Below are 24,033 nucleotides of genomic sequence, written 5' to 3'. Positions count from 1 at the left end.
GCGTCACAAAGGCGGCCGGGTGCTTGGCATCGAGCTTGGGCGAGGTCCAGGCGCGGACCCCGGGCGCTCGCGGAGTTGGCGTCCGAGCAGCAGCGGCGCGGGCGGAGCAGGCAGGCGCGCTCCGGTCCCTGCAGCCCAGACTGGGCGCAGCCAGCGGGTAACGCGCGAGCGCAGGCTGGGGTGCGGTGGGACCCCCGAGGGCCGCGCGGGGAGGGGCGGGCTGCCCTCCTCACCCGCCTCCTCTTGGAAGCATCTTTGGCTACGGGAGTTTCCGAGCCACCTCCCCTGCCCCAGGTGTAGGACATCCTTAGGTTTCCTTCCCTCGGTGGCAGCTGTGCGGTATGGTGACCAAGCCTAGGTTTGGGAGTCCTGGCCTGGGTTCTAATCTCACCTCCCTGCTTCTACATGATCTCACCGTAAACTTTATGAACCTTCCAACATCCCCCATTTGTAAAATGGGCGTATTCACATCATCCGACAGGGATGTCGCAGAAAGTCCCTGGCACCAGCTTGCTTACTAATGGCAGCCAACACGTGTGTAGCACTGACTATGCGCTAGGCACTGCTCTGCTGCTTCCGGTATATCGGCTCATTTAATCCTCTCAACACTAGGAGAAGGGTACAGTTTTTACCCCTATTTACAGATGCGAGGACTGAGGCACTAAGAAATTAACTCTCCTAAGGTCACACAACAGCAGCTGACAGAGCTAGGATCCAACCCCCTAAGCTAAGCTGCCTCTGATGAGGTCTGGGGGTGGGTGGGGTTCCTAGTAATTATACATGATTTGGGGGCTTCTTGCAACAACTTTCCCAGCCCACCAGACCTATTCTTCCATCCCCACCCCTTCCAGCTTCCGTGTCTGATGATTCTTTTGACTTCCGACTTTGCTAAAGCGAGCAGTTTCATGGAGCTTTGGAATTGGTTTAGTTTTTCTGGAGCACATTGTAGGAGCTCTTCTTAGAGCTGAGTGCTATAGGGGCCCCTCTCCCTGGGCAGTTTACAAGTGATTGAAGAGACATTCCTATTTCTTCATTTGTTAAATTTCTTCATTGTTTAATTGTTTAAGTGCCTTCTCAGACACAAAATGAGGATGTCACTAGCCTCAAGGAGTAGGTGGGTCCCTTGGGAGAGAGAGGCAAGGACACAGATTATCTAAAGGGGCAGACCCTGGCCAGCCGGAACCGAGAAGGGGGCAGGCTGAATATGGAAGTAGCTGAGCTGGGAACTGACTAGGGCCCTGTGTCACAGGTGGGGACAGGCTGCTGTGAAATCCTTTATGGAAGTCTGTCCAGATCTGCAGATGGGAGGGTCGGCTGGAATAGTTGCCTATGGGGAGGGCAATGGAATGGGACAGAGGGTTAAAAGGGAATACATGAATATATAAAACCAGAGAGGGGTCCTGCACAGATGATGTCCTGAATTGAGATATATGATTAATTTGCCCCTCAGCACCTGAGGCCCAAGAAGCGGGAATAGGAAAAGTACAGGAGAAATAGTCAAAAAGCCTAAGTTCTAGTCTGGGCCCTGTTACTAACTTGCTATGTGACCACAAGCAAATCCCTTTACCTCTCTGGGCCTCAGTGCCCATCTGAAAAGAAATCGATTCTCAGGTCTCTTTATAGCCCTGTAATTTTATAGGCCACGATCAATAATCTTTGTTTCCTTGGTAAAGTAGCTGATAAAAGCTTTATGGAGTGGTAGGGCTTGAACCTTGAAGAATGGGGACTAGAGAGGAAAGAAAACAAGGAGAGTTTTCAGGCAGGGGAAATTGAAAGCTAGACGTTGTGAAAATTTCATCAGTTGGCTATACAAAGTCTGATGCACGGCCGTGTGTATCAGGCAGGCCTTTGTCCAGCTCTCCCCGGGACTCCCTAGCATGGCCGGGGTACTGCCTGCAATCAGTGGGGTCAGAAACATTTCAGTCCTCCCCACTTCTACCTTTGCCACTTACCAAATCGTGTCCTCTAAAGAGCTCACAGCCCCATCACTATTCCCACTGCAATACCTGGCTCTGCTCTGACCGTCCTTCCTCTGCTTCCCCACAGTGTCCTTTCTACACCCCAAGACTGACCACATCACTTCCAGGCATGTGACCCTGCAGTCCCCATGGCTCTCCATGACCCCAGTTTGGGTTCCCACCCTTGTTCTGCTGCTGCACCTCTTGAATGTTAACCTAACCGTCAGCTCCGTAGCTCAGAACATGCAGTGCCTCTCATCCAGGAAAGGGGGCAGGCCATGTCAGAATTCCCAGATCTTGAGGAGAGGGGACAGTGGGAATCCCTGGCCTCCAGGACATAGTCTTTATCACGTCACTCAGGGCCCCTTGATCCAGCACCTCCCACTACTCCCACTGGATCCAGTTCCTCCACTCCCTGCCCACGTAAAAGTTAAAGTCCAGATAGCTAAACAGTTGTTAGTTCCCTGAATATGAGCACATCACATACACAGTTCTGTGGCTTTGCACAGATTGTTTCCTCTGTCCAGAATGCATCGGTCCCTCCACTACCACCCTAGGCCAACCTGATCTGCCTTGCAAATCCTGCTCATCCTTCAAAACCCAGCCTGGTTGGGAGGCTGAGGCAGAAGGATCACTTGAGCCCAGGAGTTAGAGGCTAAGTGAGCTATGATGACTCCACTGCACTCCAGCCCAGGCAACAGAATGAGACCCTGTCTCAAATACAAAAATAAAAACAAAAAACCCCAGCTTGGATGTCACCTCCTCCGAGCAACCCTCTCTACTTCCTCCTTACCCAAACAGAATGAATCACCCTCTATTTTTGCTACTCTATACTGTGAGTCTGTCTGAACCTTTTCACTTTTCTCACCATTTTGTAGTTGAGTTCTGGTCTGTGTCCCTGGATAGACTGTGAAACTCGTACAGGTGTGGACTGTATCATGAATTTATCATGGAGCCACCTGCACCTGTCACAGTGCCTAATGTATACGAGATTGCAGAGAAAGCTAGTCCAATTGAGTTTAATTTCTATTTGGCAGGTAATGGCCGTTCATTTTTACTCCCACAGAAAACAAGTGACTGCTTTTCTTCCCTCCTTTTTGGAAGCCCTGCCTACCACACAGCTGCACCGTCCGTCCCAGTTCCTTCATGGACGAAGAAAGAGAACTGATCCAGCCCCAAGACCAGAGCTGCTGGGCCACTCTGCCCGATGTGTGCCTGCGCCGTGTTTTCTGGTGGCTGGGAGACAGGGACAGGTCCAGGGCCGCCCTGGTCTGCAGAAAGTGGAACCAGATGATGTACTCGGCCGACCTCTGGCGATACAGGACCATCACCTTCAGCGGGAGACCTTCCAGGGTACACGCATCCGAATTTGAGTCAGCTCTTTGGTATGTTAAGAAGTTTGGTCGTTATCTGGAACACCTGGAGATCAAATTCCTGAATCCTTACAACACCGTCCTGACCAAGAAGTTCCAGGTCACCATGCGGGGCCTTCTCTCGTGCCTGGGCAAGAGTAACAACCGTCTGAAGTCTCTGTCCATACAGCACCTGGAGCTGGACCGCCTGGTGTGGAGAAACAGCATCAGGAGCTCATTCATCAAGAGCTTGAGCTTCTTCTTAAAGAAAATGGGCAAACACCTGGATTATCTCAACCTGAAAGGGGCCAGGCTGACCGTGGAGCAAGGCTGCCATGTCCTCAACTCCCTGAGCTACCTGAGGAATGAGAGCCTGGCCTCGGAGCTCAACATCGAGGATTACTTCAGCCACCACCTGGCCGTCTACAGCAGCCCCCAGTTCCACAATACCATGGGCACGTTCCGCAACCTGGCGGCCCTGACCCTCAACTACAACTGTATCTCCGACGAGCTGCTCGAGAACTTGTGTGAGAACAACGCCAGCACCCTCTGGACCATAAACATCAAATGCCACATTCATGACCCCCACGGACAGGTCATCTGGGGCATGTCCTGGGCCAAGCTGGCCAGGCAGGCCACCAAGCTGAAGGTGAACTTCTTCTTCGAGCGGGTGATGAAGTACGAGCGCTTGGCCCGGATCCTCCTGCACGAGATCCCAGTCAGAAGCATCAGTCTGAGAAGCTGCTACTTCAGTGACCCGGACTGGTCCATGCGGCCCACTCTCACGGATCTCCTGCCCACCTTCCGGCACACTCTGCAGGTGGGTGGCAAGCGAGGGCAGGGAGACTTGCAGGGAGTGACTGCCTCTCAGGTGACTGGCTCCCCCAGAGGGAAGCCCACTGCTCCCCGCTCTTGCCTGGTCTCCCACATGCTCACTCAATCTCAAATTGAGGTTCTAGGAAATGTTACTTACTCTCAGCCTCCTCTCCTCCCCCTAAGGCCACACAATAGACGACAAAAGCTGCTGCTCACTTCCTACATGTGGGACACAAGGACTTTTCTGCTTGCCTGTCAACCAAGGAAAGCCCCTGTGTCCCCAGCTCAGAGCTGTGAAGCCTGAGCCAGGAGGTGTCTTGCAGGTGAATAGCAGGTGGGCAGCCCCTTCCTGCCTTCTACCAGGTCACAGCAGCACCCAGGAGACCTGGTGCCTCCTGTGGTCAGCTCTCGGCAGGGACCTGTCTGGTTACAGCAGTGCCTGGCAATTGGGAAGGTAGAGTGAAGAGGACCAAACCAAACAAAAAGCCAAATTTGACTTAGGCAACGGAAGAGCTCAGAGGTTCTGAGGTCCTGAGATGTTCCCTAGCCTAGCAGCTTTCCCACCTAGCAAGTCAGAATCACTTCGCCCCTCCTGAGGCCCTCACAGCAGTTGTGACAATCGATAGTAACAGGTATAGATACCACTGCAAACATGGGTGGACTGCAAGGTGCTAATACTTCATTTGATACCCACATGACCCTGGGGTGCGCAGGGCAGACATTGTCATGATGGTTCTGTGCTACAGAAGGACTTGCGGTTTGGCGGCTGGCCCACGGCCACCCACAGAGCCGGGACCTGCGCCTTGGTCTCTGGACTCCAAGTACACCACCTCCAAATTCCACGTTTTGCAAACTTGAACAAGATCACCATCATTCTAGAATCTCTTCCTCTGAGAACCACAGGTCCAGTGTCCCTTACCTAAAAAGCCCGCCCCCCGCCCCAGACCACCGTGGACACCCAGGTCAGGGAAATGTGGGCTGACCCAGCCAGTCGCAGCATCTCTGCTCACACACATCTTCCCCTTTGCTGCTTTTCCAGAAATTAACTTTTGAGTTCAACAACAACCATGAGTCCCTGGACGAGGAGCTGCACCTCCTCGTCTTATCCTGCAGAAAGTTGTTTTACTTCAAAATCTGGGCTTTCCTCGATGTTAAGTTCGTGGAGCGGATCTTGAAGAGTCAGCAAGAGGGCCAGTGCTCCCTGCGCACGCTCAAGGTATGGGCGCCCGGCCTGCTCCACGGGATGGAGCAGGGGCGTCCAGGACGGTGCTCCGGCTCTGGGACAGAGGAGATCTGTCCCCTGGAAATTAGCAATTTCGCAGAGGGGAATCTGGAGCTCTCCTCCTTAGTAGCTGGGTTTGGGCTTTTCCTGATTCTACCAACAACTGTATCTATAGATCGCTTGGATTGTCGTTGGGTCCTGAATGATGTAGTCACGATGTGTGTGGGGGCTGGGTGTGTTTCTCTGTTGGCACAGGTGAGAATTTACACAAACAGATATGAGACGAATGAAGAGGACAGGACCCTGCGGGAAATTTACAGAAAGTACAGAAAGCTGATCGATTCAGAGCTTAACTATTTTGTCATCGCTTACCCCATGATATAACGAGCGCTCTCCAGAGGAAGAAAGCTAGGAGCACTTTGAACTTGAAAACCAGGTTCTTGTAGAACTACACTTGGAGCATCCCCCACCCCACCCCTTTTCCTTCTCTCTCTCTCTCCTTTTTCGCCAGTTCCGCACCAACATGAACAGCCCGGCAAAGGCTGGGACTGCTGGTGATACGAAGGCCCCAGGTAACGTTAAAGTGCAGTCTTTACCAACTATCCAGGTGTGATCTCTCTCTTTGTCATTTGGTTTTGCTTTTTGACACCCTCACTGTGCTACAGAACTAAAAACTCAAAGCTACCCAGAGTGGTTTCTTGCTGGAGGATCCTGACGCCTGCTAACCTGTGCACCTGCACAGGTGTGTGTCACTAGCCATTGAGCACATAGAATCGAGTGTCTACTGACATCATCAGTTTGGAAATACTTTATAACCTGGCTGGCCTTTGAGTCAGAGCCTCCTGACGTTGACCTTGGCCGGGCCTGATCTCAGATGCATGGAAATCCACCAGCCTGTCCACGGGTGAGGCAGGAAAATCCTCACTTTTAGAAGGCTCCTGCTCAGAGAGGGCACTCCCTCTCACAAAAGGAACTCGGGACTCATGGGCCTGGTGGATCCAGATCTCCTGCCTCTGTTTCCTTGTGTCCCTTTTATTTTTCCATCCAGGCAGCATCACACACAGCCTGCTGGGACCACTCAGTCCTCAGATGCAGGCCTGAACCGGAACTGGCCATTATACTCATATTTACAAAGAATTGATAATGTCATGGGGAAATGTTCCCAATGCAATGTTAAGCGAAAAAAAACAGGACACAAAACTATATGTGAGTATGATATCAATCATGTAAAATGCATATAGGGATTTTTTTTAAGCATACAAGACATGTACCAAAAATGTTAACCGTTATCTCTGGGTAGTACAATTATGGGTGGTTTTTATCATCCTTTTTATGCTTTCCCATATTTTGCAACTTTTCTACAATGACCGTATGTTATTTTTATAATTGGGAAAAAATCTAGTGTGTTTTAAATAAGGAGTAATTATAAATTCCTGAGCCTGTAACCATAGCCATGTATTGCTTCTGGTCCTTTGAGATTTTTGTACACAAAGTGGCATACAGTTCTTTTTTTCAATAGATATGAATTAATAAAATCCCAGAATACTTTTAACAAGTGACTCGTTTCAGATTTTGTCTGCCTTGCTTTTCGTATGCTGTGTCCATATTTATGCTTAGCTTTTTGGCCCTTTGTTAAAATTCATATTTATCTAGTGCTTTTCAATGTTCAAAGCACTTTGACGTTCACACTCTCATCTGACTCTCCCTACAACGCTGTTTGGTAGACGTGGTCCCCATCTCACTAACGTTCAGAAAAGAAGGGAAGGGAAGGGGTCCCCACCTGTAGGGAGCTTCCAGGTGTGATGGGAGAAGACACCTTAGTGTCATAATATGCTGAAAGCAGAAGGGCCCTTGGGAGCAGTCTAGTGCCGTGTGGACCAGAGAGGAGGTGACCTGCAGGAAGTGATGGGGAGCCTCGGCTGGCATCCAGACCACTTGGCAATTGGGTTGATTGGTACAGTGGTTTCTCTGTAATGTAGACCAGTTCTTTTCACCCCCAAACACGGACTCTGAGTGTAGATAACTCTTCCATGGAAAATACGTTAACATAGATAACATTTTAATGGAAATGCTTTCCATAAAAAAGTGAATATGTCTGACAGGTTTTGCAAATCTCTGTCATGTGTGGCTCAAGAGTAGACAGCTGACTTCTCATCCCTGCTTCTGCATTCAGTCTGCCGCACTGTCTCACACCACAGAGCCCCCCTGAGAAACGCCAGAGAGAATGAGCGTGAAAAAGGAGGCACATAAGATCTTGCTATATTGTTAATATACTTTTGAGCTCATGGATCCCTTGAAAAGGGGGTCTCAGGGGCCCTCAGAGATCCCCTGACCACACAGAGAACTACTGCAAGGATATTCCAGTTCCCCCAAAGAACTAAAACAGGGTCAAGACCAGGAGAGTCCTAGTGAAAAAATGCAGAGCACATCTCCAAACCCACCTAATTTTACACAAATATCATCCATTTTTTAAATTGCCACATTGAGAGGTCCACTGGTGGATGGAGACAGCCAACAGACCTGTGACCTCTCTACTCCCCTCGAGTGACAGCTTCTTATTCATGCCTGTCCCCCTTTTCCCACAGACAGCAGGAGGGTGGGGGGCTGGCTCCCACAAGCCTCCCCAGGATGAGGGTCTGAAAAGAGTACCCAGCTCTTTGCAGAAGCACACAGGTGCACTCCGGGGTGTCCCTGACCCATGTTTATGAGCAGGAGACACATTCTGCCTCCCTGGGGCCTCCTCTCAAATATTGACTGGAGCTGATAAAGTCCTGGTGACAAAGTGACTGGGGCGAAACCCCCTGAATGTCCAATTTGCAATGGACTGAAAGTTTGCATCCCCCCAAAATTCATATATTGATATCTAATCTCCATAGTGATGGTATTTAAAGTTGGGGCCATTTTGGAGGTGATTAGTAATGAAGGTGGGGCCCTCATGAATGGGATTAGTGCCCTTATAAAAGAGACCCCTGAGAGCTCTCTCGCCCTCTTTCTGCCATGTGAGGACACGAGAAGAAGATAGCAGTCTGCAACTTGGATATGGCCTTCACCAGAACCCAACCATGCTGGCACCCAGTCTCAGACTTCCAGCTTCCAGAAGTGGGAGAAGAAATTTCTGTTGCTTATAAGCCGCCAAGTCCATGGCATTTTGCTACAGCAGCCTGAACTAAGACACAGGTATGTAAGGAGAGTAAGGCTGTGACCAAACTTAGGTGTAAACCAGTACCTACCCACAGGCAACCTGACAACACAAGTACAGCTTTTAGTTTTTGCAAAGACTCTCAGAGATGGACTAATGACTCTCTGGGCTGAAAGGGTCCTGAGGCCTGGGCTCTTGGTCCAGTTAGGCCACTAATTTGTATGACGCTGAATAAGTTCCTTATCCTGTTGAGATCTTAGTTTCTGCCCTTTGTAAAATGGGAGGAGCTGAGCGGCCCCATATCACTAAGGTCCCTGAGACACAAATGTGCAGGGATGGGGCCTGTGATGCTGAGCATAGATGTGAATGATGACATTTCTTGGCCCCAAACCTCGCCTTTGGAGCCAGGCTACCTGGGTTTGAGTCCTGGCCTGACACTTCTTGCTCTATGCCCTGGATCAGGTATTTAACTTCCCTGAGTGTCAGCTACTCTGTGTGTAAATTGAGAAATAAATTATTTAATACAATTCACAAGCCTGGCCCACGGGTATTCAGTAAATGTTGACTTTTGTTTAATAAACAAGGAAACAGACTCAAAACAGAAATTGACTTGCCCAGAGTCACAGAGCCAGTTTGTGACAGAATCAATACTATAGTTTCCAGATTCAGAACCCAGGACTCCTTCTTCTACCCAAAAATAAAATGAGAACAACACAATTCCTCTCCCTTGCCCCACCCAGCTCATGCCAGACAGACAGTTAAAGTGATAGCTGGTTGAGTGTTCACTGTGCTAGATATTAATTCACCTAGTTTCAAGGAATCTTCACACAGCTCTAGAAGGCAGAGACTACTGTTATTCCTCTTTTAGAGAAGAAGAAACTTAGACTTTGCAAGACTAACCTGCCCTGGTCACACATTTAGGAAGTGCTGGAAGTGAGTGCCAAACCCAACCCAATTCCAGAGCTGTGCTCTTAGTTACTGCATGTCCTCTCCCACGGCAAGAAGATTTGGTGTCAATTGTATTATAATTCCATTAAGCAAAAGAGTGGAAAAGAGATCAATGAAAACTACTGTTTTACCATGTTTAGCTGAGAAATGCTGCTGTGTAAGATTGAACTCTTAAGAACAAAGTATTTTGAGTAAAATAGAAAGATATGAATAAAATCTTTACGATGTTTTCAGAATGATGGACATGATTGTTTCAGAAAAAAATGGCATCAACTGTAACTTGAAAGAAGCAATCTTTTATAAACACAAAATGGCCCTCTTCTTTGATGGATATATACCCCTTTATACATATTATCCAAACAGCAGTTCCAAAGAGGGGACCCACAGAAATTTTTATTTGCAACTCAAAACCACAGAATTTCATTAGTTCATTGGCTGAATATCACACACGGAGAGAAATTGCGCTGTGACTTCCCTGGCTGGTGCCTAGAAAATTAATGTGATTCCTGTTCCCCTACATTTGCAAAAGCACAGATTGAAAAAAAAAAAAGATCAAGACACACACACACACTCTCTTAAATGCTCAAGTGGAATGTAAGTTCCTAGGAAGCATGAATTTTTGCTTTGTTTATGGTGAATCCCCAATGCCTAGAACTGTACCAGGTGCAGAAGAGGCCCTCACTATTTGTTGAACAAATTAAAATAAGATCTTGTTTGGAGACGAGTCCACCTTGTTTACAGTTAAAAAGTGTTTCAAAGTAATATGCATTTTGTTTTGCCCATCTTACTGAGTATTAAGGCAAATATGCCTTTATTTTTTCATGGCGGCATACATGTGTTGCTAGAAATATGTCTTTTTAAGGCAGCCATTAAGAACACGTTTACTACTCTGAACAACTGTGCAGTTAATTCATCCAACTTTATCGTGTACTTTTAGACAAAGGCTGATAATATCAGGCATTTTCAGCAGGCAGAAACCTTACGAATCACCTCCCCAGCCTGACTCACCCCTACTTCAATGTCCTGTCTTCATAGATGAGGAAACTAAGGCCCAGGGAGTGGAGGGGACTCACCTACCGTTCCTCAGCAGTCACTAGGGAAGTTGACCCTAAGGTCTGCGCGCTTTGTCAGCCAAGACCATTCCTAGGGAATGTATCCAATCCCCTCTTCTCCAATCTGTCCCCATCAGACTCTTTCTAGATCACAATCTAACCTTGTCACTCTTCTATGTCATCGACAGCTTGCCAGTGACCGAAGAATAAAACAACCTTAGAGAAATACAGATCCAAGAAGGAACTACGAAGATATTTACTGAAGGACTGTTACTAATAGCATAAAATTATAACCAACTAAAAAGTCCAACACCTTGGGAACGGGTGACAGGTGACGTAAACGCTGGTAACTCCGTGTCGTGCAGCAATTTAAAGAGTCAGGCGGATGGATCTTCATCTCTTGTCACGGACACCCTTCAAGACATACCAAGTGAAAAAAAGCAAGTTGAAGGGCAATGCATATAAACTGATACCTTTTGTTTTGCTGGGCAGAGATGCCCGGGAGGTCAGCCCGCCCACCCCCGCGTACACCCTTCGGAACGCACTGACTGTGCGTGAGGTCGGGGTTCCCGGGCGGCGGGTCCAGGCTTGACCCTCTCAGCAGAGACAGCCAAGGCTCCTCGGGCCCTCCCGGCCTCCGGGGCTGCCTCACTCGTCACCCGGCCCCCTCCCCAGCCACGACCGTCACCCAGGAAAGCCATCCTGGCAGGTGGGAGCCAGCTCGGCCCGCCGCTCCACGGTCACCCCTAGAGCGAGGGGGTGGGACGGGAGGACAGGGGAGCCTTTCGCCGTTGCCTTTCCCGGTTGTCGAGGAAACCGGGGAACAGCCAATGTCATTCGAGGAGGTGGGGATAGAATGGCGAGGGAGGAGCTGGGCTGCAGCCGCCCCGGACCCGCCCCCAGCCTCTGATTGGCTAAGGCGCAGGCCTCGGGCCACGCCCCGCGCGCCCAGACTGGAGGACGGTCTCTCTTGCCGCCTCCTGGAAGCCTCCCAGGGCGCCCCTGTCCAATGACATACCTGTCTCCAGGCATATGTGGTTTGACCCCAGTCCACCTCTTTGATCTCAGCTTGTACAAATTCTCTTATTTTTCAGCCACACTAGCCTTTTCTCTGTTCACGAAAAATGAGATTGTTTTCCCCAGATACTCACATGACTGCCGTCTTCTTGTTCACCTTTTTCTCGGCTTAAGTGTCAGCCCATCAGAAAGGCCTGTCCCACCACTGGTCTCAAGCGGCCTCCCGCCAGTCCTGACACTTGCCCTCGCATCACCCTATTTCCCTCGGGGCGCTTTCCACCCTCCGGAACAGCTTTGTTGTTTCTGTGTACTCTCTGCCTCTGGGTTGGGCTCCACAAGGACAGAGAACTCTGCCTTATTCTCTAATATCAGCGCCTAGCATAGGCCCTGGCACCGTAAGTAGGAGCCGGGGCCTAAATATTTGCTATGTTAATGAATAAATGAATGACCTCACACACACACCCCCATGCCACAGGCCTGGCATGTGACAGCTGTGGCTATACCTTTGCTGACTCACTGAAGCATGGCTCCTCCGGTGCAGGGGGCCCAGCTGGAGGCATTCAGGTCTGCACTGGCTCCCTCACAGGGGAACCTAACAACCCGGCCACTGTTGGGTGAACAAGCAAATCCTCCCAGCTTCAAGGGCATCAGTGAGAGTCTTCCTGATTTTTACATTGTTAAAAAAGGGCTTGTCAAAATTCATGAATGAATTTTCAAGTGAAAAACGCTTGGAGGCAACAGATCCTGGTTTCAGGATCTGAAAGCCCGAGATTTAATTAAGCATCGGTCATTCATTAAAGCATGGGTAATTCATTAGCTGTAGCTCTAGCAAGTCAGGTCATGTTTCTGTGGCCCAGTTTCCTCGTTTGAGACCCTCTTTGTAAAATGCATTGTAACACGTAAAGCTCTGCTGGGGATAGGAGAGCTCTGTGTAAGAGCTGGAGCCTGCCTTGCCTCGCTGACTCTGCCCCAAATTGCCCAACATCCCTGCTGCTTGCCAGGCCTCAGTCTTCCCATCTGAACAATGCGGACATTGGATGAGCTCATGGGGAGATGTGGGTGGGGCTCTGTTCCTGGACACTCTGCTTTGGTCAAAGGAACTCTCCCTCCAATTTCTACTTGATCACAATTCTCAGTAAGGTTTTGACAAAGGGTTCTGGAATAAAAACAGTTATATATAGAGAGAGGACACAAACACTGGGCTAGTGGATCAGTGTCTGGGTCCACAGGCTGGCTCTAAGATGGGTGATGAGTCAGGACACATTCCTGTCTAAGGGTCAGCAGATCTGCCAATGGCTTAAACAAATAAGGGCTTATTTTTCTCATTAATGGGAAATGTAGAGTCAGTTGGCTGCTGGTTTTGCTGTGGGGCTCCCCAGGGTTGGCACTAGTATCTCCACGCTTCTCCCGACCTTTCCTCATGGTCTCCAGAGGCTGCCACAGCTCCAAACACCTCAGCCATTGTCCTGGCAGGAAGAACAGGAGTAAGGGATAGCACTAGTGGTGAAAGTCTTTTCCAAAACCCCCCAACCAGCTTCTGCTTTTGCCTCCTTGGCCAGAAGTGGGTCACATAGCCCCCCTCTATCTGCAAGAAAGGCTGGAAACAAATCTAATTCATGTAGCTTCCATGGTGGGGGTGGGCAAGGGAGACCCCAGGGGCGGGGCGTGGCTGTTAGGCCAGGCAGCCAACAGTGGCGCCTGCCTCCTTCACCTCAGGCACTGTGTGCAGCTGGCCAGCCAGGCAGGAGCGTGGAGTCCGGGGCTGTACGGGGGCGTCAGCTCTGCACAGACAGGTGTATCCCCAACGCTGTAATCGAGTACAGGAAGTACCCTCAGATACAGGGTGGTTAGGAGACCCACAAACCAAATCGGCTCACAATACTGATTTCAGACCTTCCTTTAACTCTTCTGCAATTGGGCAGCTGTGTCGCTGATTGCGGTTCCTCAGTATGAAAGACCTTCGTGGCATTCATCAGGGACCTGAGGTTAGCAATCCCCTTTCAGACTTCGAGGCAAAGAATAGAATTCAAGTCACCACAGGAAACAGACTTCCTAAGATAAAGGTCTGATTTCGAAAACTTAAGCTCAGCCTTCAAATCTCACACTGAGTCAGTATGAACAAGTTAACTCTATGCCTCAGTTTCTCCATATAGCATCTCTCCTTGCTACTAAATGGTGGGCATAGTGGTTTTAGGGATGTATGCTGTAGAGTTAGCCTGCTTGGGTCTGAATCCTTCCCGTGAGGTCCCTCCAAGCTTCGGTTTCCCCACCTGTAAAATGGGAGGAACAGTCTGTATTATAACTCGTTATTAGCACTCGACAAATGTCAGTGGTTGTCACAATCATCGAGATGACCGACAGTACACCTGTCTTGCTTGGTTCTGATTTGAGATTGTAACCCTCGTAGGGACCCATACCCAATTCCTCACTGTTCTGGAAACAGACTGGGCTCTTTGAGACCCCTCGCAGCCGTGCCCCTGCCTGGAATGTGCCCTCTCTTCCCACCAAGCAAACATCGCTTTCTCCATCAAGCTCGCGCTCGGGCAGTCCCACTCCCAGCCCGCCCCCCAGTCAGCCCCCTCCTCCAGCCAAGCAGCCATGGCCTGTGAGTTCCAGCTCTGCCGGGCGGGCGGCAGCGTGGGAAATGACTGGGAGTCGGAGCAGAAAGTAGAACGCAGCACAAGGTTGCCTGAGCATCTCACAGGACCCAAGGGCCTCAGAAACCACCTGGAGCGGAGGAAGGGAGAGCTGCAGGGGTCACAGGGAGTCCTCTCATCTCTCTTTGTTTTGATGCATTGGCTTCCACTTTTCCTCTTGCTATAGGAGGCGTCTGGCTTTCTGTTTCCCACCCACAGTACAATGGCTGTCATTCACGCTCCAAAGCCTGCGTCTCCCCTCTTCAAGAGAGCAGCCAGGTGGAACTGAAATCTCCGTGTTCCAAGTCCAGATTCCTCAGGAGAGGGGCTCACTGGCCCAGCTTTCATGAGCTGCTCCCTCCTGGCCCAGCCAGCGGGGGCAGGGAGCCAGCAGAGGGGCCAGGTAGTGCCAATGCGGTGTCCCGCTGAATCGTGTGGAGGGGGAGGGACAGTCCTGGAAGGGGACTTACACAGTGGACTGCAGGGGTTTGAATAGAAGCAGGAAGTCACTCCGTTGCCTATTTAGAGCTCTGCTTCACATTCAGAAGCAATGTCCTCACATTCTCTGGTCCCAACAGGGTCACCACTGGCTTTCCTTCCACATATATTAGGTCCTTCAGGGGGAAGTTACAGAGACAAACTTCTGGAATCTTAAGCAAGAACAGCATGATATTGGTGCATCTCATAGAAAGAGGTGGTTGTTGAGCCCCGTGTGGGAGGACCCAGGGCAGCCTTGGGGACCACAGCCACAGGAATCTGTGACCCTCCTCTCTGGAGCCCTCTAATCACTCCCAGCCTCTGTTTCAGTTTCAAAATCCTGAGTCCCAGGAGGCGGACCCTGGACCGCCCAGCTGGGTCAACGAGCAGTGGCCAGGGAGGGCAGGTCACATCACACAGACATGGTCACGGAGCCCTCTTGTGTATATTCGCATGTGGTTCTCAGAGAAGAAATTCTTGGGGGCTGGGAAGTTAGCTCAAGCCACAGGGAGAAGAGCCCTGAACTTGGGGCCAGGAGTCCAGCTTCGTCTGAAACTCTAGGGTGACCTTGGGCAAGAAGTTTCCTTCCCCACTCCTCTCTGAACCTCTATGTCTTAGCCAGCCCCAGCTGCTATGACAAAATACCAGAGACTGAGTGGCTTAAACAATAAATATTTATTTCTCAATCAATAAATATTCATCAGATATTTAGTTCTGGAGGCTGGAAAGGCCAAGATGGAGGAGCCAGCAGGTTTGGTATCTGGTGAGGGCCGGCCTCCTGGTTCACAGATGGCACCTTCTCGCTGTGTCCTCACATGATGGAGGGAAGAAACAAGCTCCCAGGACTCTTATAAGTGCACTAACCCCATTCACGAGAGCTCCAGCCTCACGACCTCATCTAATCCTAATCACCTCCCAAAGACCCCACCTCCAAATACCATCACACTGGGGGCAGGGTTCCAACATATGGGTTTGGGGGACACAAACATTCACTCCACAACACCCTGTTTGGTCATCCATAAAATGGGAGCATTGGGCTGAATGACCACCGCGGTCCCAAGCACTCTCAGAGTCGGGCCATCTGTCCTTTCACACATTGGCTTTCTCTGGCATCCACCACCCAAGGTCTAAAGCTTTGGGATTTTCCCAGAAGAGTCTGAGGTTTTCAGAAGTGAGATTATCAGAGGATCTGCAACCATCATAGACTTAGCCCTCAGAGACCCACACATTCCACCACGTGGCACTGGCAGGTGACATTTATTCACAAACAGACCTCAAGGACTCTGAAATACTGAGGACTTCTCCATGGTATCAGGGGATTGTGAGGGGACAGTGTTTATAGCACCTTGAGCAACAGTCACCTGGCTTGTTACTGACATGTTAACCTCCCTGGTGACACAAAGCCATCCTCTCCGTAATTCTAACTGTCCCACTAACTTTGAGAGATGCTGACTCCCCCTCAGTAAAGAGTCTTTGCGCCTAATTGATATCTTCCTTTTAAATGCCATTCGTGATATAAGGCATGCAGTGAGAAGTGTTTTATAAAGAAATTGTCTTCTTTAAGGAGTTTAAGAAAGATATCAGGGGCTGAGAGCCATAATTCATACAAGGATTAAACCAAGCGACCCTGCACTCTGCAATGACTTCATTATGTAATTGGTAGAAACACAATAGGCATTAATGGGACTTTAGTATTCGCAGTACGACTAGGTCTAGCATTCTGCTACTTTCTTTTCTGGGCTTCGGTTTCCCCAACCATGCAATGGGTAAGTTGGACTAGATACTTTTCAAAGTCTGCATTCACAGCTTTAAGGTTATGCCTTCAAGACACACTCATTTTTTAGCACCATAGGCCAAGTTGAAAGAAATCAACTTGGAACCTTATAACATTGACTATAGGCTCACATGTAATAAATGGGGAGGTGTTTCACCATTTCTTCTCTGACCTCGCAGCTTTTCTTAGTCCTTGGGGCAGAGTACGTACCAGCAGAGAGCAGAGGTTAGGATATTTCTTTTCAAAGCACAGCCTAAGCTAAGCTGACTCTCTGGAGCACCCAAGCTGCTGGCCCCATGCCGTGAAACATGGCATCTGTGACTCCATGCTTTCCCAGCTTCCTCCAGCCCGTGGATGCTTCAACCAACCTGGTAGTGTCAGTGGTTCCCAGGGCCCAGGCCGGACGGGCTTCTCCATGCATTTCAACTCTCAAGCATTTCCGTGGCTTCTCCTCTGCCTCTCTGAAGATGTCTCCCAGCTCTTTTGCAGCCAGACCTTTCCCCACCCACAGGCTCCTCACACTCGGTGAGTGAGCTTGTTACAGAAGGCTCAGCCCTTGTCCTCAAGGCCCCATCAGAAGAACAAGAACAAATGGTTTGAGGAGAAGGAAAGAGAAGTTTATTACTTTGCTGGCAAAGGAGGAGGATGGAGACTCCTGTCTGAAATGCCATCGTCCTAATAACACGCAGAAATACAAAGCTTTTAAAGGATGGGTTCTCAGCTTCAGGCAATTGCTGTTCAACTAGTTGATGATTCTGATCTCCCCGTTTCCACTGAAGACAATCCCGTGACCTCCACCCAGGACCTCTTTCGACCAGTCAGGTCAGGGCTGAGCCATCTCCTGGAGTACAAGTAACAAAAGGTGTACCCAGGCCCCTCACTGGCCTGAGGCTGGGATGCAGGTTTCAGTTCTCAAAAAGGAGTGGAGGATGTTTTAAAGAGACAGAAAATATTTTTGCCATTTTTTCAGGCCATTCCCTCTGTTACATATTCCCCGCTGGAAATATTTCCCTTCCATATCTATGGGAGGAGGGGTGACTACTCTGCTGCAAGCTCATCACCTTCGCTCCCCAGCCCACCCTCACTGTAGAAGCCCTCCTCCTCCTACGTTCCCTCCCAGCCAATAGCACCGCCATTTGCCCCGCGCCTCCGCCCAGAAACCTGGGGGCCATCCCCAACTCCTCCCTCTCCCTCGCTCTGTGGGACTGATCCCCTACCCAGCCACCTGACCCCGAGACATACCTACGGGTTGCTGTATTCCTGTTTCATGTCTTAACTCGGTCTTTCGTGTGTCTGGCTGGGTGACCAGGCCTCCTATATGGATTTCAGGCCTCCAGGTCCGACGTCTGCCCCGCCCCCGCCCTCACCCCATCTGCGCTTGCGCAAAAGTTCACTGCTCGTTCAAGCGTCTGTTTCTTTGCACAGGCCCTTCCACCTTCCTGCAGTGTCCTTCCTACTTTTTTCCTCAACTACCCAATTTCCACTCGTGTTCCGTGGTAGGTGCTCACGAACTGGTAATGGTTGTGTCCTATGATTGCCACTGTCCTTCATGTCTCAGCTTAAGGGTGGCCCCTCCAGGAAGCTTTCCCTGACCCCCCAAGGCTGTCCTCACAGCTGCCTGTCCTTGCCTCGGTCGCAGCACTGTGACCTGGTCATTGCAGCTTCGCCCATCTCCCCGCCGTGCCTGCTATGTGACAGGTGCTCCATTAATGTGGGATGAATTATTTTGAAGTTTGTGCTTTTTTAAAGCTCTGGTGCTAATTTTCAATATTTTCTCTCAGATCACAGATGCTTTTTCTCAAAATATTTGGAACTCGCATTTTAAAAAAAAAATACTATTTTTTGAGCACCTACTATATCAGGCTCTATACTAGGTGCTTTACATACAATATCTCGTTTTATCTTCACCACAACCCAGCAAGAAGGATGTTCTTCATCTGATTTACAGACAAGGAAAATGAAGATCAGAGAAGTCAAGTAACTTTCCTGAAGCCTCACAGCGACTTCATGACAGATCAGTGATTAGAATCTCCTACTCTCCCTTAGCTGTCCCACATGCTGTTTGGTGGCTGAGGCAGCATCCTGGGAGGACACTGGCTCAGGCTTCTTAGGAAATGGCGATTTGGAATTTGACAATGACCTTTAAAAAGCTTCAGTCTTAAATTTGGCAGTTACCTCCTTACCTAAAACGCAGAAAGCCCTACCTAGAGATGCACCCTGGCGTGTGCCTACACTTGCTAACAGGAGGAAGCCCCCCTGACATGTATCGGTCAGCTGAAAACCACAAGACTCTCACTAACCTCCTTCCTCCCAGAGCCCAGATGACAAAGCGCTAGCCGGAAAAGGGCAGTGTGGATCACAAGGACAGTGTGGGCAATACTACTCTGAGATAAGAGAACAGAGGCACAGAGAGGCTGAGCAACTTGCCCAAGGTCACACAGTAAGTGTCAGAGTGAGCCAGGATTTTGGTCTATTTGATCGCAAGGCCCCCATCCTATCTACTAATATGAAATGGAGCTAGTGATAATAGCAGCTTCTTTAGGTTTTTTGTGAGGATTTGATTAGAAAATACATGGGAAGTCGCCTTTTTAACTGTGGGTCACATCTTGGTGTGACCGGTCATCACTATTATTATCCATCAGTCGCTTGCCTGGGATGGTCATACCTACATAAGCCACAGAAGGACTGGATCATGAAGGAATGAGGGCTGTACATGAATGAACACAAAACTGCTCTTAAATGGAGCCCAGACTGAATGGGAACCAAAGAAATAGAAGCCTGGGATTTGGGTCATGCTGAGGAATCTTCCCTCTCCACTCCCTCCGGCCTTTAGGAATGTTAGGAGCCAATAAGCTAGGAACCTGAGGGCTTACCCATCCCCTTGTTTGGATGCACTAAGGGAATAGTAACAAAGCTAATTGTTCTATAGCACCCTGAGCTTTCCAAATGGCTTTCATTTAACATTAACATCATTGGCATCACTATGCAAGGATGGGCGGTTGACTTGCCTGAGAAATTGCATATGGTGTTTTTAAAATTTTCTAATATTCATTTTTCAAGTAATTATCTCTCAGGACTTTTTCTGGCGGTGTTTGAGACAATGTCTGATGCTGGCATTTTCCCCAAGGTCTGGAAGCTCGCAAGTTTGAAAGCTGACTCTGAATCAGATCTTCCAACAAGAAGGACCAACAATGTAAGTGGTTCTCCAATTACAAAATTAACTGGGAGGAAAAAAATCATACCATTAACTTTGGAGAATTAGCTGACAAGGGTTTTATTTAGAGGAAAGAAGACTTGGAAAATAGTCTTCTGAATTAAACTATGTTAGTTTTTTCCAAGGATCAGCAAATAGAACAACTGATTGTGATCAAGTGCCTTTCTCATGAACCAAGTTCATTACCAATATTTTACAGGTGACATTACTTAGACTGCATTATGAGGATTCTCTTAAAAAAGATTATTCTCTTTCTGTGAAAGGCGGTTTTCACTGATTTCTCGATGTATCTGGAGTGATGATTTCAGCAGGTTTTACAAAGCCTTCGCTCCATGCCTCCTCGGAGTCAGTTGGATGCAGCAACCACGTTTCATGTTTCACGTTTATGATGAAGTTCTCAAACTCCTTGACATAGGCTGAAAAATATGATGCTTCTTTTGCAAGAATTAAGATGGTCACCTTTAAGCCAGACCTTAAACACTGTCAGTTTATCATGAAAAACATGTCAAGTGCGGGTCATGAACAAGGAATGCTTATACCTCATTTACTTCAGATCTGGTCTCCGCTGTCGGAGCTAAAGCTTAGCTCACCCTTATCAAGGCCGCAGTGACTACTTCTCAACAGCAAAGCAACCTTTGATAGCTAGAATTCCGGCAAGTGGTCTGGTAGTAGAATAATGGGAGCTGGTTGTTAAGTTCATTAAGCAGAGTTGAAGGGCTTTCTTCTTTCGAGCTGCCTATTTTCCTGCTTTGGGGCTATTTTCTGTAGGCCAGAATTGGTTTGCCTCAATGCTGCCTGTACCCTGTGAGGACAAATTCGCTACACAAGACCGTTGGCTCCGGGGCTGCCAGCCCTGCCCTGCAGGGCAAGTGACTCCCGGGAATGCCCTTTCGCAACCCCAGAATCTGGGGCGGAGACCTCCATTCCTCGTGTTTACCCTCCGCACACACAACAGGGACTGGCAGGTCAGCCATCTAGGCAGCGAGAGGATGGGCGTCTCTTTCACCCTGGGGGAGGGAGACACCAGCTGGAGTCATGGTCAGCAGGGAGCTCAGATTCCAACGTCAGTGTTCCTACTTATTTCCTGTTAGTTTTGTAACTTTGGGTAGCTACACCTGTCGACAGTAGGACGTAAGAACTCTTGCTCCATGACCGTTACCCAAATATGCTCCTGGCCTCCCATGAGGGGTGGCTCTGACCTTATCGTTCCCAACCCTGGCACCCCACAACAGGCTGTAGGGGTGATAGCAGGAGAAGATGACAGGACATAGGCGCTCTGGGTCAGGGCGGGTGGCAGCAGATTTCAACAGTATCCACAGACAGAGAAGGACCTAGATCGCTCACTGGGAGAGGGCCAGCCTTCCTGAGAAGTGTGCCAAATTCTGCAACACTTCGGGGAACTCTCACTCATTGCTATTTACCAAACCACCAAAGATGTAAAACTTTGATCCTGTGTTTCTTTTAATTATGTTGATTATAGACAAATTCAACTTTGGTTCTATTTAAAGAAGAGTCAAGTTTAAATGACTACCAATTTAAATGATGGCATTTAAAAATAAATTCTTTTATTATCTAAAAATAAGGTTTTATTTTTCTCTTGAAAAGATATCTGGTGTGGGCGGGTCAGAGGGGTGTGGAACAGAGTGGCCTCAATCAGGAGCTACGAAGGCTTTTGCAACGATGGGCTAATCGTAAATGCCCTCCACGAAACAGCAGGTAAGACAAGATTTCATTTATGAAACATGCTGATGCCAAATGAGATCTGTGAAGTATGTGAGCAAAGTTACCAACAGAACATTGTGTTCTTGAAACGTTGATGTTTCTGCATTTTGTGTCTGCATATTGAGAAATGGCCTCAACCACAGTCAATATAACATTTCCCGTAAAAGCAGCAGGTGCCAGACACTGTCTTGAGAGTACATATGTTATCTCACAGATCTAGGCTTTCGTGGTCTCATTTATAGATTAGGCAACTGAAGTGCTGGGAAGTTTAGTAACTTGTCCTGGATCGCACCACAGGTAGATGACGGAGCTGACGCGAACCATGTCTAACCGCAGAGCCTGTGATCTGAATTCACCACTGAGGCTGGTTGCCTCTCAGAGCCGTATTCACAAGGAAGGATTTTGCCCATTGTCTTCACACCCTGCTGGACACATCCTTTGGGATAGGCCTCATAACCCTGTTTTGTTTTGTTTTGTTTTGTTTTGTTTTGTTTTGAGACAGGGTCTCTTTCACCCAGGCTGAAGTGCGGTGGCATCATCATAGCTCACTGCAACCTCAAACCCTTGGACTCGAGCGATCCTCTTGCCTCAGCCTCCCAACTTACTGGGACTACAGGCATGCACCACCATGCCTGGCTAATTTTTTCTATTTTTAATAGAGATGGGGTCTGTCTCTTGTTCAGGCTGGTCTCGAACTCCTGACCTCAAGTAATCCTTCCACCTCGGCCTCCCAGAGTGCTAGGATTACAGGCATGAGGCACCATGCCTGTCCACATAACCCTATCAAGTTAGCACGAACTCAGAGGTCTGCCCTGTGAACTGGGGAAGAGTATTCGGACCCTTCCAGGCCAGGGCTGAAGAGCACCCAGAGACCTCCCAGGGGGCAGAGAGGGAGCTCCCACCTTGTTTGGAGAATAGGAAGGGCTGCACGTTTGCCCAGCACTCTGAGAGGTGATACTTAGCACCTGGGTGGCACAGATCAGAATTAAGCTGATGCTTTTGGCCTCCAAGAGGGTTTCCCTCTCCCAGATGGGAAACACCCCTTGCTGACAGCAAAGAATCTCTAGACCAAGAAACACTTAGACCGTAAACCTCCCAGGTGTTGGGCCCACATCCTGCATTGTCTTTGTGCCCCAGGATACCACATGTGGAGCAAGGCTGCCAGATTCAGGGAATAGCAAAGATGGGAAGGGTTCTGGGCCATCTAGTGTCCAATCCTTACTTTACAGGTGGCCCTAAGCTGGGAGAGGGACTTTCCCAGCAGTGCCGGAACTAGAAGCTTGGTCTACCGATTCCTGGCTGGTGCTCAGCCCCAGACTACCAGGTGTCCAATAAACATTAAGGAACCAAATGTTAGCATAGAGTGTAGGAGAGCTCCAGACGTGGAAGTGGGCTGAGATGGTGAGCCCATGCGTGGAAGGTGCTCCTTTACCATTAGCACAGTGAATGAACAAATGAAGAGTTTCCCACAGCAAAGGTCTTCCTTTGACAGTCACCCACATGAACTCGTGAGCTGCTGCAACTTGGCTCATTTTAGCCGTAAGCAGAGTTCTCTTTGGAAAAGAAACAGTAAGTACATGAAATTGTCTTGGTAAAAACTTTTAAAGAGGTAGATAACCATTAAAATAGTTACAAAGATGATATAGCAATGTGGAAAACTGCTTGCCATGTCCAATGAAGGAAGAAAACATTTATGCAGGAGAGTCTATGCAATGAGTACAAGTGTGCAGAAATTATGCTGGTACAGGAGAGGGGACTGTTCACAATGGCTCACATTTACTGAACACTCGCTTCCCCATGAGACAGCCTCATATGAAGCCCTATATAGAGGTTATCTCATTCTACCCTCTATAACCCTATGAGGTAGGAACTATTGGAGACCTTGAACTCCGGGATACCTAATTTCAGAACCTACACTCAACCACTGATCTGAATCTGGGGCAGGAACGTGAATTTTGGTTTTTTCCTTTCCTTTATTGTTACTTGAGTATTTAAAAGGAAAAAAAATACTCCCAATGATTACTAATTGGTCTGGAAAGCAACACCAAAGTCACACCTCGATCATGAGTTTACATTCAGGAAAAGAAAACATCTGAAACCCCTCGCCGCGTGGTGGCGCTAAAGGACGCGCTACCGGTCTCCGGAACAGCTGCATGCAGAGTCCGGCTACGTCGGCCTCTTTCCTGAGCAGGCACTTCTGAGACTGCAATTCCCGGCGTCTGCACACAGGCCGTGCACCCCCATCAGCCGCCTCTCCCGCGCCTGCCACCCGCAGCTGACATGCACGTCCCCGGGTGCCCCTGGAGCCCTCCTCCAGCCTGTGAGCCAGAGACGTCCACATGTGTGCCCCCATAACCCCGGACAGCAGCAGCCTGGCTCACCCGCTCCGCGTCCCCTGCCGCAGGATTGAAACTCACTCAAGAGCAAGGCCCAGAGGGACGCCTACAGACTCAGGGGGACTGCTCCTGATGGGGGCTCCTCTTTCCTCTGGGTTTCGTATGACGTGAATAGGCTTCCCGTAGACTAGCCAGGCGGGTCTAAGTCAGCAGTCCCCACATTGTTTTCTAGGAAAAAGGAATTTTGAGAGCCAAGGGAAAGGGTTGCATCCCATCTCCTGAGCTAGATGGGCACGGTCTGAGCAGGTGATCCAGCCCAGCTACTCAACTGAATTGAATCTGAACTAAAATGTTTCGAACCCCTCTCCCA

At 49.2% G+C, this 24,033-nt stretch overlaps 1 protein-coding gene and 1 long non-coding RNA gene across 2 annotated transcripts; one reads left to right on the top strand and one right to left on the bottom strand.

The window, feature by feature from the left end:
• The first annotated feature begins 71 nt into the window (after nt 1-71).
• Nucleotides 72-5,950, top strand: FBXO39 (F-box protein 39). The gene is made up of 4 exons (XM_012652602.1): nt 72-110; nt 3,025-4,130; nt 5,166-5,342; nt 5,604-5,950. Exons 2-4 carry the CDS (start codon nt 3,105-3,107, stop codon nt 5,730-5,732), a joined length of 1,332 nt encoding a protein of 443 aa, XP_012508056.1. The 5' UTR covers nt 72-110; nt 3,025-3,104; the 3' UTR covers nt 5,733-5,950.
• A 4,778-nt stretch (nt 5,951-10,728) lies between these two features.
• On the bottom strand, nt 10,729-11,870 carry LOC105816995. Its single transcript, XR_001137813.1, has 2 exons — nt 11,639-11,870; nt 10,729-10,901 (listed from the first exon to the last, which is right to left on the bottom strand). It is a non-coding gene; the product is annotated as an uncharacterized LOC105816995 (long non-coding RNA).
• Nucleotides 11,871-24,033: the final 12,163 nt, after the last annotated feature.

This window comes from Propithecus coquereli, unplaced genomic scaffold (assembly GCF_000956105.1).
Source record: "Propithecus coquereli isolate 6110/MARCELLA unplaced genomic scaffold, Pcoq_1.0 Scaffold390, whole genome shotgun sequence".
In the NCBI taxonomy this organism is placed as follows: Eukaryota; Metazoa; Chordata; class Mammalia; order Primates; family Indriidae; genus Propithecus; species Propithecus coquereli.
This window is presented reverse-complemented; position numbering and strand designations above follow the sequence as displayed.